We start from the raw sequence: 12,824 nt of genomic DNA on the forward strand, positions 1-12,824 counted from the left end.
AAAGATTGTTAGTCTTCTAGATAGTTTTATTGTGCACCTGCGTGTTTGGTCTCTGTTTCTCTCTCACACCATGATGTGCGTTCCAGCGTACATGGATTCCAGTCTAAGTAGGTTTTCTGTGATGAAGTATTTCTCAGACTTGAATTCTCCCTCAATCGGCAGAATTTAATCACTTCTTTTGTTTGAGAAACTAAATATGGGTCACCTGATGAGTCTTTTGTTTGCCCTACATTCTTAAAAGGATGCTGATACCAACTGATTTATTCAGGGTACCTTATTTTGTGCCTCAGTTTGGTTTACAATATTTTCACTGAAAAACTTCTGCACCCATAATTCCTGAGATTTCATGGGATACAGAAGTGTCTGGTCCTCACTGCAGAGGAATTCTCTCTAATTTTGGCCAACCTGAAGAGTGGCCTGTTTTCTTCTATTCAGAAGTCTTAGCTGCCAAAGTCTGGGACTGCCATGAGGTCTTGCCACCACTGGTGCAGCACGCAGGGCGCTGGGAAGACCAGAAAACTGTTGGAACAGCTGTGCTGACAGTTGAAAAGCAGAATGGGGGAGATTATAGCCAGATGAGACCACCCCATCATAGCTTTCCTGCCATTTCTTTGTCCTGTTTTTTCAGCAGTAGCAACATGTGTTAAAATTGCTGAATTTCCAACTTTGCTGTGGTGAATTAGAATAGTTGTGCTGGACAGGAGTTTGGTTTTATTTTCTTTATTTTAAAAATGGAAGGACAGAGGACAAAAGAATGACAAAACCTCATGTGGAAACTAAGTTCCATGACCTTCTCAGTCAAGCTTTTGAATGTTATGATAGGGCAGAATTCTAGTTGCCAAGTTATATACGTTACGATACATTCCTTAATTGATAGGATAAGTACCTTTCCTTAATTCATACCCACAGGAGCACATACCTTTCACTGCAGAGGAGAGTAATGCTAAGGTTGTAAGAGTCGATTGTGGTATGGCATCAGCTCCCTTTCAAAGTGATAAACTTTGTAATCTAGCTAAAGTTGCCAGCCTTTGCTTCATAACTTGCTTCATCAGCAGACTTTCTCTGCTCATGGCTTTTTCAGATTACTAATAAATATATTAACAGTCTGTTACATAAATTGAATAGTCACTTAGCCTTTGCCAAGAGGAAAACTGACCATTTATTCTGCCTGTCCAGTCTCTTAATCAGGGTTTGATCCACAACAGTAAGTAGTCTTTTCCATATAAAAGTACTTACTGCCTAGTTTTATTTTTCTAAAATAAATTACTGTAGAAGACTGTAGCAGAAGCCTTCTTGGCAGTCTGAATCGATTATGTCAGTGTGGTGCCTCTCCTGCCCCCCACTCCTTTTAAAGCCTCTTTCATTAAAATGATCAAAAGAGAGGCAGATGCAGCCACAGTGTGAATGCAGGGGATGTGCAGCTTCCTAAGTAGCGATGCCACGCATGGCCAAGGTAGACATGCTGAAAAATGCTGCGCTAAAGGGTAGGATTCGGAGAAGTTTGCAAAAAATACTGTATTTAGGTGTTAAAGATTGAGATTTATTTTTTTTTAATAGCAGTTCACTTTCTGTATTATGAAACATCAGAAATCTTGGATAAGTTGCATCAGGGTTTGTTGATTTATTTCACCTTAATTATCAATATATCCTCAGAGGTTTTCTTAGTACCTCTGTTTCTACAGGCATTTCATTAACTAAAAAAAAAGTATTCCTTACTAGGTGCCTTTATTTTTTTCAGTGGGAACAAACAAATCCACGAACTCTTCAGCAGTCTCCCCGTCTTCCTTAGTTACTCCTTGTATTTCCATAAAATCAAGTGAATCTCCTGAATTTTTTTACAAGTTTAGTACTTGGATATACTTGAGATTTTTTTGCCATTATCTCATTTATTTCTTCTGTATCTTCTTTGCTGTTAGAAATGTATTTTTCTTAAATAGCTACTGAGACAAAATGTCTTTGTTTTGACTTTACGATATCTATAAATAGATTTCTTATTTTACTGAAGTCTCCTTATGTGAAGCTTTGCATTGTGGTGTAAATTATTTCACTTAATTCTGGATGTTGAATTTGCTAGTATTGAGGTCTGTTATATTTTAAGATGGCCATGGTTCAAGGACCCTAAGAGGTCCTAGATTAGAATGTGGATTTACAGTGAGTCCGCTGTGGGGCTGTGTGAGTCCTCTTGCTTTGTGACGTGTGGATAAGTCTGGGCAGAGTTGCAGCATAGCCTGTGTCAGGCAAGTCTTTCAGCAAACAGGGAGTAGTTCTTCACTCCTGTCCTCCTTTCAGTGAGATGAAAGGGATGATATTCAGAAAGAAAAATTGACATTTACCATCAGAAATAGATTCTAATACTGGAATCTCTCAGACTATGTAATAATCTCCCAAAGGAAAAGGCAAGCAGCCTCATTTTTCAGATAATGGGCAGCCTTGCTGAAGTGCTCATTATACTACAGGGAATAATATTCCATCGGTGGAGGAATGGGCATGATTATTTAATAGGTACTTTTTGTTTCTACTTACTTCTTTCTGGTATTTTATGCGTAAGTTTATATATTAAATGTAGCCAAAAAACTTCTTTGTGATTTGCCTGTTGAGGAAAACCTGGGCATGCATTAAAATATTTTCAGTGCTCGAGGCAAGCACAGCAAACAAAAGGAGATGCTTTTGGAAACATCTGATGCTGTGGATTTATTTATAAAGTGCAAGAATGGCTCTTAAAAAGTCTTCCTGTCTCTAGGAAAGCATTTGTGTACACCCCTCCTACTGCCCTATCCTCCCCTCAAAAAAACCCAAACCCCATACCACATTGAACAGCCAAGAACTTGTTCAAAACCAGTGCAAATGAAACCCTCTTGACTCAAAGTAAACCTTGACATTGATCAGTTTATTCTTTTTTTACCATGATCTAGAATTGCACACCATTACCTCAAATATGAGGTCTCTGTTTTGTTGTTTTGACCTGTATAAATGTAATTTTTACTTGGTTTGGTATGTAACAGTGGTGACGTTATTCAGTAGAAGTGTGTCTTTCAGGGATCACTTACTTCCTAGATTCCTATTATCAATAGTCAATGACAAGCAGTGATTTACTGTAGGGGGTGAGGTAGTTCAGTGAAGCCTTTCAACTATTAAGGAGCTTTTCCTGTGAAGGGCAATTAGCACATAACACTGATATTTTTGCCTGAGTTGCATGTGTTTCAGAAAGCAGCACACTTGTTAATACAACTAATAATGCATATGTTGGAGTACTGTTGTGGGAAGGCTAAGGTAGTTAAATTCAAGTCCGTGGTTTATATTTCCACTGCGTTTGCCCCCATGAATATTAGAGTACAGTTTTATGTTAATTGGTGTCACAATTAACTTGGCTTGGGATATTCTGCAAATTCAGAATTCACTGTATTTATAAGTTTTGCTTGCATGTCTGTGGAGTGTTTTATTGCAGAAATTAATTTAGCACTGTAAAGTTGTTTACAGTCCTTTTTTAAACAATTGATTGTATTCCTTCCCAACCCTTTTTTCTCTTGAGTTCAAATTCAGGAGGGGTTTTTTTTGCATCTTTACTAAGTAACCAGTGGTGCATGGCATCTCTTCCAGTTCCCTCAAAGCTTTTTTCAATTTGTGCACTGATTTGAGTAAGAATGTCTTAAATTGGATAAAAAGTCTACTTGCCTACTCTTTACCATGATGATTATACTAGAATAGCTTATATTTGTCCATGAAACAAGTTTTCTTGAATGACTGATGAGTAAAAAATTTTGTTAGAATAGTTTCAATAGCCTGAAAATGTGATTTGATAAATGCACTGTAGAAAGCAGGAGAGCTTTTCTGTCTTACCTGCGAAGCCCCTCCTTTGACATTGTCAGTAAGTATTCTGCATGCAAGGTTCACTACTGCTTCTGTGAACTGTCAAGATTTTTGACTCTTTATAATTTTAGAACAAAATGTAATCTATGTTGTTTGCAGACCATTATAAGCGTGTCAGTGTAAATTCACAAGCTAATCTGTGCACTGGTATTAGACTGCCTTTTTCACAATTTGCACTGGATCTTTTTGTGTACTGTTATATTTCATAATATCTAGTATAATGTTTTCACAGTCTGCAGAATAAATTAATGAAATAATTAATGAACCTGGGGAAAAAATGACTGTAGGTAGTTAATTCTTTTGACCTTAACATCAATTTTTGTAATTTTCTATTTATGCTTTTCTGGTTTTCTTCTTGCTTTTTCTTTCCATTTCATATTCCTAGAAAATATGTAATTAGAGTTGAAAATCAATAGGGAATGATTATCATAAGCAAGATTCAAGATGAAGTTGTAATATCACTGTAGTAGAGTCCAACCTGCTTCTCTTTCTATGGTTAAGATCTTGGCGCATAGTGCATGGTTTTCACTCACAGTTTAAGTGAACATAGGATAAATACAGAGTGTTTATTATATTCTTAAGAGGACATCAGCTACATCATGTGAATATGTTGTCCTTTTTGCTGTGTCATGTCATCATGTGCAATAATGACATACTAGGATAACCTCTTTGCATGATGGAAAACAAAATCTATAAAATTATGTATAAAGGTTACCTTTATCTTCAAAGCTATATGTGAAAAACATTAAAAAAATGTTTGAAGTACCATTATTGAACTTATGAAGGTGTTGTTTCTGGTTGCAGGGCTGTTGTTCATTTGTGCTTGTAACTTAAGTAATTTCTACCTGAAATATGCAAATGCATCTAGAGCAATTTTTAGAGACAGTTAAAAACACACATGGAGCGTAACAGTGGAAATTTTGTATGTACTTATCACACAAAAGCTGTATTTTAAAATGAAATGCATAAACATTCAGACTGTAACTAGTATTAATCCCTATTATGTAGTTGTTTTAAGTACAGGAATTCAGAATGTGAGCGTGGTCATAGAGATTTTCCTTAAATTTTACCTGACTGTCCAATTAATACTTTAAATAGGTTCTATTCCATTTTTGACCACAGTCAACCACTAATGTGTATGCTGATATGTTCTTAGTAGTACAGCTACAGGTGTGCACAAAGGGCAGTAGCCTCACCGAGTGTCATGATTGGCTTTTTTCCTTTTTTCTTCACCTCTATTCCACTCTTGATACACGTCTTCTCAGGACTGAAATCTTGTCACCAGCAACCTTCGTGAAGACTGCAAGTGTCTTTCTGCAGCGTATGAAGCATGAAGATCAGAGTCCAGCCCTGTTATAGCTACTTGTTGCTGCTTCTGACTGTAAAGTGGAAGTAGTCCATGTGTCTTAATCCTGTTGTCTCATCGGTGGAATTTATATTCCTGTTTGATCATATGTGCTACGGCGGAATCCCTTCCAGGCAGACACCAAGGGTGTTTCAGGTGTCAGCCCACTGTTCAGATCAACCAGATAAAACCCTGTCTGATCTGGAGAGTTCTTTCAGGTAGAAGAACAGACCACAGCAGGAGCTGCCTCTCATCCTTTGCTGAAAGCAGTCTATTCCATCTACACCGTCATTCGGAGTACAGATTGATATACGCAGCCGTCAAGCTGGGGGTTGGAATTTTCTGCTGTTTTGCATGCACTCAAATACTTTCCTGGTTATGCGATATAACAATGGAGCTTTATTACATCTAGCAAAGCTTTGGTGGCAGGTTGTCACACTTATCAAAATCTTGAAAACAAACAAATTCATCCAGAGCCTGTTTGTTTTGGGGTTTTTTTGTGGCTGCAAGAGCTAGTGAAAGAAATGGGCAGCAGTCAAGAATGAAAACAGAAACTGAGAACATAGGGCTTTGATTTATGTGGAGTGATGAACTATTCTTCAACCATGATGTATATCAAGTTAATACAAATACTGCAAGATGCTATTTGATATGTTGTCATCAGTTCTGGGATTTTGGTGAGTGTTCTTGTGGAAATTTAAGGAAGGAGTTACATGTTCTGTTTCATAGGGGTAGTAAATTACTGAAGCATTGCTGTAGCCAGCTTTGCATGCCTACCACTGTCTTGTTTCATGGCAATTTTCATACTGAAACAGCAGACAACTCAAGCCCATGTGTCTGTTCATCGGTCGTTATTTTCCTTCAACACATTCCACCTTTCCAATGCCAATTACCTTAGCTCTTTTCAACCCTTCTACTGCACACATTCCGTTTTTCACTCTGTGCTGTCTGCTCTCCAAGACTGTGTGACCTTTGTGCTGTTACCTAGAGCTGCAAGTCTCAATCTGTGTTCCTGCACGATATGCCACCAGTCTTGCAACAGAGCAAGTGCAGGAGCTGCTGCCTCGCACAGGAGCAAGTTACTGCGTTCAGCTAATCTGCAGTAACTTACTCCTGTGAGAGGTAGCGACTCCTTTATTTCTCTGCATGCTCCTTTCTGGAAACCTCCTTCCGTAGTCTGCACGGCATCACTAGGATCCTGATAGCCCAGAAACTTCCAGCTGGTTTGTGTATGACTGGTCAGAAGTTATGTTTTCAGCTCCACAGTTCGCTTGACCCTGTTCGATAGCCTGAGCAGACTTTCAAGGCAGCCCTTGGAGTCTGAAGGAGTTGGCATTTGGGGTTCACAGCAAGCTGCAGGGGTGTCCTCAAGGCATACCTCCCAACAAGACATGGAGGAACTATTTGATTCCTACTTTCTGCCTCTACAATGTACTACTTAGCGTCTGGAGCACTGGTGTTTTGATGAGCTGTGCCCGAATCATTATTGGGAGGATCTTGAAATACACACTTTCATCACACAACAGCTTTTAGTGAGTTACTGGGAACAGAACGTGCGTGGAGAAAAGGAAATGATCAGGCTTTTTTGAAACGTGCTGCCCTCATTAAGTCCATAGCTAAAAGTCGCTTGACTTCCCATGGCCAAAGGCAGTAGGAAGGGGGCGATGGTACTGGGTCTGTCCCAGCCGCCAAAGCAAGGTCACCTGTCCTCAGGGAGGGTGAGTTCTGAGGTAAATCAGTCCTCACTGCTCCTGTAGCCCTAATCCACCGGTCTTCTCCATCCCAGAGGGCTGCTTTGTCACTCCTTCATACCTATCATACCTCTCTTGTGTTCCACATTCCCTGATATCTCACTCTGCCTCATTTCAGGTTTCCTTTTATCTTGACTTATACTTAATTGCATTTACCCTCCCTAACCCCACTGTTGCCACTACTTTTTCTTGGATCACTGTGCCTGAACATGCCTGCTCCTGCAGTCAGCTTCCCTCACAGGCATGCAATGCCTGGCTCCTGCAGACTGGATTTTGGAAACAGGTATGTTTTGCATCCCAGAAAAGGGCAAAACTAGGGTTCTGAAGGCAGAAAATAGGGCATTTGGTGGTAACTATATGGCAACATTTTCTTGATACTGAGAAAGTCTTTAAGATCTAGATATTCTGTTGGTGAAAGTCAGAAATGGTTTATCCTGATACTTTTTCAGTTTTTATACTGTTTGCATGGAACATAATGATACAACCCAAACAGGCACGTCAAGCTAGAATTCTGCTCACTTGTGTATATGGGATAGGAGTAGGGGAAGTGTGATGTTGGATATGGACAGCACATCTTACAGAAGCACTGCTTGTTGAAGTGATGTTTCTTTCCTTCTACTTGCAGAAAAAAATGAGAATTGTGTTGATAATGTATTGAATGGAAGAGACTACAAATAAAATACATGTCAATATGTAAGATAGTATGATCAGTGGAGGCAGCTTAGTATATTGTTACATATTTTCCAGTAAAAGTAAATATATTTATTGAAATGTCAGTAGGAATTTGCATTTTTGAAAATTGTTTCTCATAATTCTAAGTAATTGTATGAAAGTGAAATTCAAAGTTTATATTTGCTCTGTGAAACTATCGCCTCTGTTTTTAGGCTGTTATTCATTTTGGCCAACTACAGGTGATGTCCAGCTGTTGGCAGGGTCAGGTGTTGAGTACCGGTGGCAGTGTTTGAGAATAGAATTGTACAAATGTAAAATTAGGTAAGAAATAGAAAACTGACATTTTAAAAGAGGGAATTAGAGTACGGAAACAAGTAAGTGCTTATAAGCAAGCCTGACTACTATTGGAAAGTCTTCAAAGGCAAAAGGTAATTAGTTGAGAGCATTAAGATAGAGAATATCTGTATCAATTTAGACTTGTTGACATTTATGCTATAAAGTTAATTTTACATACTTTAAAAATGCAGCCTGGTCTTGTGGTAAAGAAGAGCTACAACAATGTCTACATATAATTTTAACTTTTCAGTTGGTGAGGTAATTTAGAGATCAGTCATGTGGAGTTCCTGTGGCTGAGATGGAGATTGGCACATATTCCTCTATCTCACGTCTCTGCTCGATGGCACATAATTTCTTTGATACTGCCACTGGTGACTACGGAGGGAGTGGTAACACTCTTGCAGTAGCTTGACCTACCCAAAGCCTCAGCAGTGATTCTTGCTGCAGTCTGCTGCTTCCCTGTCCACATTTTTCTGTGTGAGCTCAGTATCTGAAATGCGGAGGCTATACAGAAATCATAGAATGGTTTGGGTTTGAAGGGACCTCAAGGATCATCAGTTCCACGCCCCTGCCATGGGCAAGGACACCTTCCACTAAATCAGGTTGCTCAAAGTCCCATCCAAGCTGGTCTTGAACACCTCCAGGGACTGGGCTTCCACAACGTCTCTGGGCTCTCTGTTTCAGCATCTCACCACTCTCCCAGTAAAGAATTTCTTCCCAATTTTTAATCTAATTCTGCCCTCTTTCAGCATAAAACTGTTAGCCCTTGTCCTATCACTACACTCCTAAAGATAAAAAGACATCAGCTAAAGACAGAAAGTCCCTCCCCATCTTTCCTTTAAATACTGGAAGAATGCTATAAAATCTTCCCAGAGCTTTCTGTTCTCTAAGCTAAACAACCCCAACTCTCGCAGCATGTCCTCATACAGGAGGTGCTCCTCTGGACCTGCTTAAGTAGACCCATATCTTTCTTGTGCTGAGGACTCGAGCTGGATGTAGTGCTCCAGGTATGGTCTCACAAGAGCAGAGTAGAGGGGTAGAATCACCTTCCTCAACCTGCTGATCACACTCCTTTTGATGCAGCCCAGGATATGGTTGACCTTCTGGAAGTGTACATTGCCGGCTCATATTGAATTTTTCGTCTACCAATATCTCCAAGTCCTTCTGTGCAGAGCTGCTCTCACAGGGAGCTCCAGAAAGACTCTGGAGTAAAAGAGTTTATACTAATCATGAAATCAGGAAGCTTTTTTGTTGATCAGGCCATTTAGGGGGAGAAAACTCAATTATTTCAGAGCATTAAATTATGATCCTATTGGGATGCTCATTTCACCCTATTTGACTGCTTATGTGGAAAACTGACTGATTTTGCATATTGGTAATATAATTTTGAACTTCGGAACTCAAGAGGGATCTTGAAAGTGGAAGAAACAAGGAATGTGGCCTTTTGTTTAAATGAGGGAGAGTTACAATTAACTTTCTGTTCCCTAACATTTTCCTAACATTGTATTGAATTAACATCGCCTTTTTTTAGTGACTTGTGACTACAAATAAGAAATTATAAATAAAAAATTTTGTAACCAAGGCAGTGAAAGATGAATAAATAGTAATAATCTCATACTTCTGTGTCAGTATTGGTCTTATTAAGGAAGGCAGTTCCTCCACTACATTTGCAGGTTTGGGTGCACCTCAGTGATAGTAACTTAAACAGTGTAAACTGCTATGCGGGCTTATCGAAAGATTAATCTTAAGGTTTCCTAGATGTTTGTTACTTTTAAGTAAATCTATCCTCAAGACTCAATTTTTTAATGATTCTGCATTTCTATCTGGTGAAGAAAATGATGTGAAGAAGAATAACCATGTGGGAATAATCACACTACATGTCTTCTCCTTTTTTATGTCCCTTACTAGAAATACTGGTGGTGGATATTTTTTTCCTTGTCTGTCTTACAAAAAATATGTGCATTTCTTTTTAAGAATACTTTTCTTTTGCTTTAAGGTGTCCCTGTCTCAAATATGGTGACATACCCTGAATCCTTTTACAGATTCTCTTTTAACCTTTTCCACTACTTACTTCCCACATTTCTTTTCATTTAGGAAAAGATTTTATCAATACGCTGGCTTTTTCAGCTCTGAAGACCACCTTTCAGAATGAATTTGACTTGCAGTGACTTATTTCTCCTCCTGACTTCCATATGGCAACAATGCAGACCCATTGTGAGACCGTACAGGTCTTCCCGACAGAGTCAGGCACACTGATGAGCAAAGGGAGGAAGCCACTTGCCACTCCGTGCTGTGGTTGATCTGCCCTGATCCTTAATAGTCTTTCCTTCCTTTGGGTATTTCTGTCAATACCCAGGAAATTTTTGTATGCCATACCTAATTACAGAAGGATTTTTTGAAGATGATGAACCGTTCAATGCCGTTTCTTACTTAACTGCTTTATATATGTGAACATTTCAACTATGGCGTTTTGCTAAGTTCCACCTATTCCCCGCTGCTGGTGAACCAGTTTCAGGTCATATATATCATACTGTTGGCAGAAGTGGGGAGAAACAAAAATGATACTAAGATGTGTACATTCTGTGAGGTCAAAATTATTTACTGCCATCTAAGTTTCTGGTTTATTTATGAAAACAGATCTGGCAATGGTGATAAATTAGTTGAAAATTACACAACTGGTTTATGTGTAGAGAAAAAACATGTAACTTAGTATGAGTTAAAATTATATATGCTTAAAGGTACAGGAAAGGCACACCTCATTGGCAGACTGAAGCAGAATGATGCCTACATTTGTGCTTAGTTCTGATTATTTAGTTTAATTCATATGCGAAGCCTTATTACTAAGGGAATGGGATGTGAAATTCAAGGAAAACATAAAGTAGCAAACTTAATGAAAACTTAGAGCTGCCGAAGAGTATGATGGGTTTTGAATGTCCCTTTTAATTAAAATAGAAATTCTTTCAAGGGTCATCAAAAAGTTCTCTTTATTATGAGGTGCCAGTGCTTCAGCGCAGTGTTTTTGGAGCCTCTGAACCCAAGGGAATGACTGCTGTGCCTTTGATTAGCAAGAGGAACATTGTGACTGTCCAGTGCGAACAGCACAGTGCTCTCCTACCCCTCTTCCTTGCCAGTGATGTTCTTGTCTGCCTGTTGGTAGCAGTAGCACCCTGACACTCCTCCAGGGTTTAGCGTTTGTGTAGTAAAAACATTGATTTGCACAGTATCTGCAGAAATCAAACCAACTCTTTTGCAGAACTACCAACAGTGATTTGAGTCAACTTATCCCACTGTCCCTCTGGATCTTGGTGATGTACACAACAACTTTATAAAGAATTGAAAAGAACAGGAGGCACAAACTGCGTCAGGGACTCTTCTTATTTAGGAAGCCATTAGATGATATTGCAGAGATTCTCTATTAATTTGTCTACCTGTTGCAATGTCATTTTTGTATTACTGTGTGTACTTCAATCTGTCCTAATCTGTTTTACCTCTTAGGCCTGCTGCTCTGAATGTGTGTTTACTTGTCCTTTCCCATACTGTTCCTTTCTGTATAATGGTCTTCAATAAATGGGAAAGGCACATACTTGCTGCTCTTCCATGTTATTGAGTGACGTCCATCACAAAGAAGCCTATGAAATGATTTTGTTGAAGAGCTGCTTGCACCATAAACACAAATTATCGATGTGCATCCGTCTTTAATGTGTGTCTTTCTTTTTGTGTTGTAGTTCACATAGAATTGTGTGACCAGATTTGCAAAGGTAGCTCTTGCTGTCATAATGAAGCTTGTTACCCTGCTGTGGTTCAGTAACAACTACTGGAGATGCAAAAAAAAAAGTATGGATATAAAGTGATATCTTAAAAGATTTTTTTCATTTTTTTAGGCTTCTCACCCAGAATGTTGGTCTTCTTTATGTTGGAAACTTTGACAGACCTTTTGCACAAATTAAGGTACGATTAATAAGCTGGGGGGGGAGGAGGTGGCTATTTAAATTAATTCATTTCTGTATGATTAGAGTCTTGATTTAGAGTACTTCAAGTTATCAATGCAGCATCAGGAAAAATAATGGGAAATGGTGATGTTGGTGTTGTTTACCATATTCTGGGTTTGCGTCTAATTACATCTGTGTACTTAATTTGTCAAAGAAGATTAGTTTTTCTATCATCTTTTGATTAATTTTGACTCTGGTTTAATTATCAGAAGGAAAATGTTCTTTTTTTCTTAGGTTACCTTGTCAATGACATTTCAAAACAAAGCCACTTTTGGAACTTTGTAATTCTTTAAGTGATCCTTGGCAGGGGAGACACTGCAGTAAAAAGCACAGATTGTTTTCCCAGTATTATTAGGTTTATTATGAAAGACTCATAGAATTGCTGGAAAATAATTTGTCTTTTATGACTTATTGTTTCTTTTGCTTCAGTTGAACAATAATGGTTTCACATTTCTAATTGCCAGTTGCTAATTAGTTATTGTCATGTCACTTGCAAACAAAAAATGTTTTACAAGAATATATGGACTGATTTTGTTGAGTTTCATTGGGGTTTTTCTTAGGATAAAGAGAGGGAGGCATTAGCATGTCAGTCATTACACTGGGATGTGGAAATATGCTGGTTTAGAATGCTGAAATGTTCCCATGTCCCAGGCGATACCTGTAATTAGTATGTATTCGGCACCGTTGGCAGTGTTGTTCCCTCTATCGTGTTCACATGCTTGTGCCTCTCAGAATTTTAAAAGCCTTGGTTTTGTTTTACATCAAAATGAAACTTAATTTCTAAACCTCAGATGCGTTCCCTTATCATCCCTAATTACATTACTAAAGAACAGTCTTCCCAAAAACATCTAGCAAATACTTACT

General features: G+C 38.6%; 1 protein-coding gene across 2 annotated transcripts in view; it reads left to right on the forward strand.

The window, feature by feature from the left end:
* RNGTT (RNA guanylyltransferase and 5'-phosphatase) overlaps positions 1 to 12,824 on the forward strand; it is a 189,613-nt gene that overhangs the window by 146,929 nt on the left and 29,860 nt on the right. For both annotated transcript variants that reach the window (XM_069851265.1, XM_069851266.1), the window contains exon 14: positions 11,853 to 11,919. In XM_069851265.1, coding sequence (XP_069707366.1) covers positions 11,853 to 11,919 — 67 coding nt within the window. The remainder of the gene's footprint in view (positions 1 to 11,852; positions 11,920 to 12,824) is intronic.

The sequence above is a fragment of the Phaenicophaeus curvirostris genome, chromosome 2, assembly GCF_032191515.1.
Source record: "Phaenicophaeus curvirostris isolate KB17595 chromosome 2, BPBGC_Pcur_1.0, whole genome shotgun sequence".
NCBI classification, from domain to species: Eukaryota; Metazoa; Chordata; class Aves; order Cuculiformes; family Cuculidae; genus Phaenicophaeus; species Phaenicophaeus curvirostris.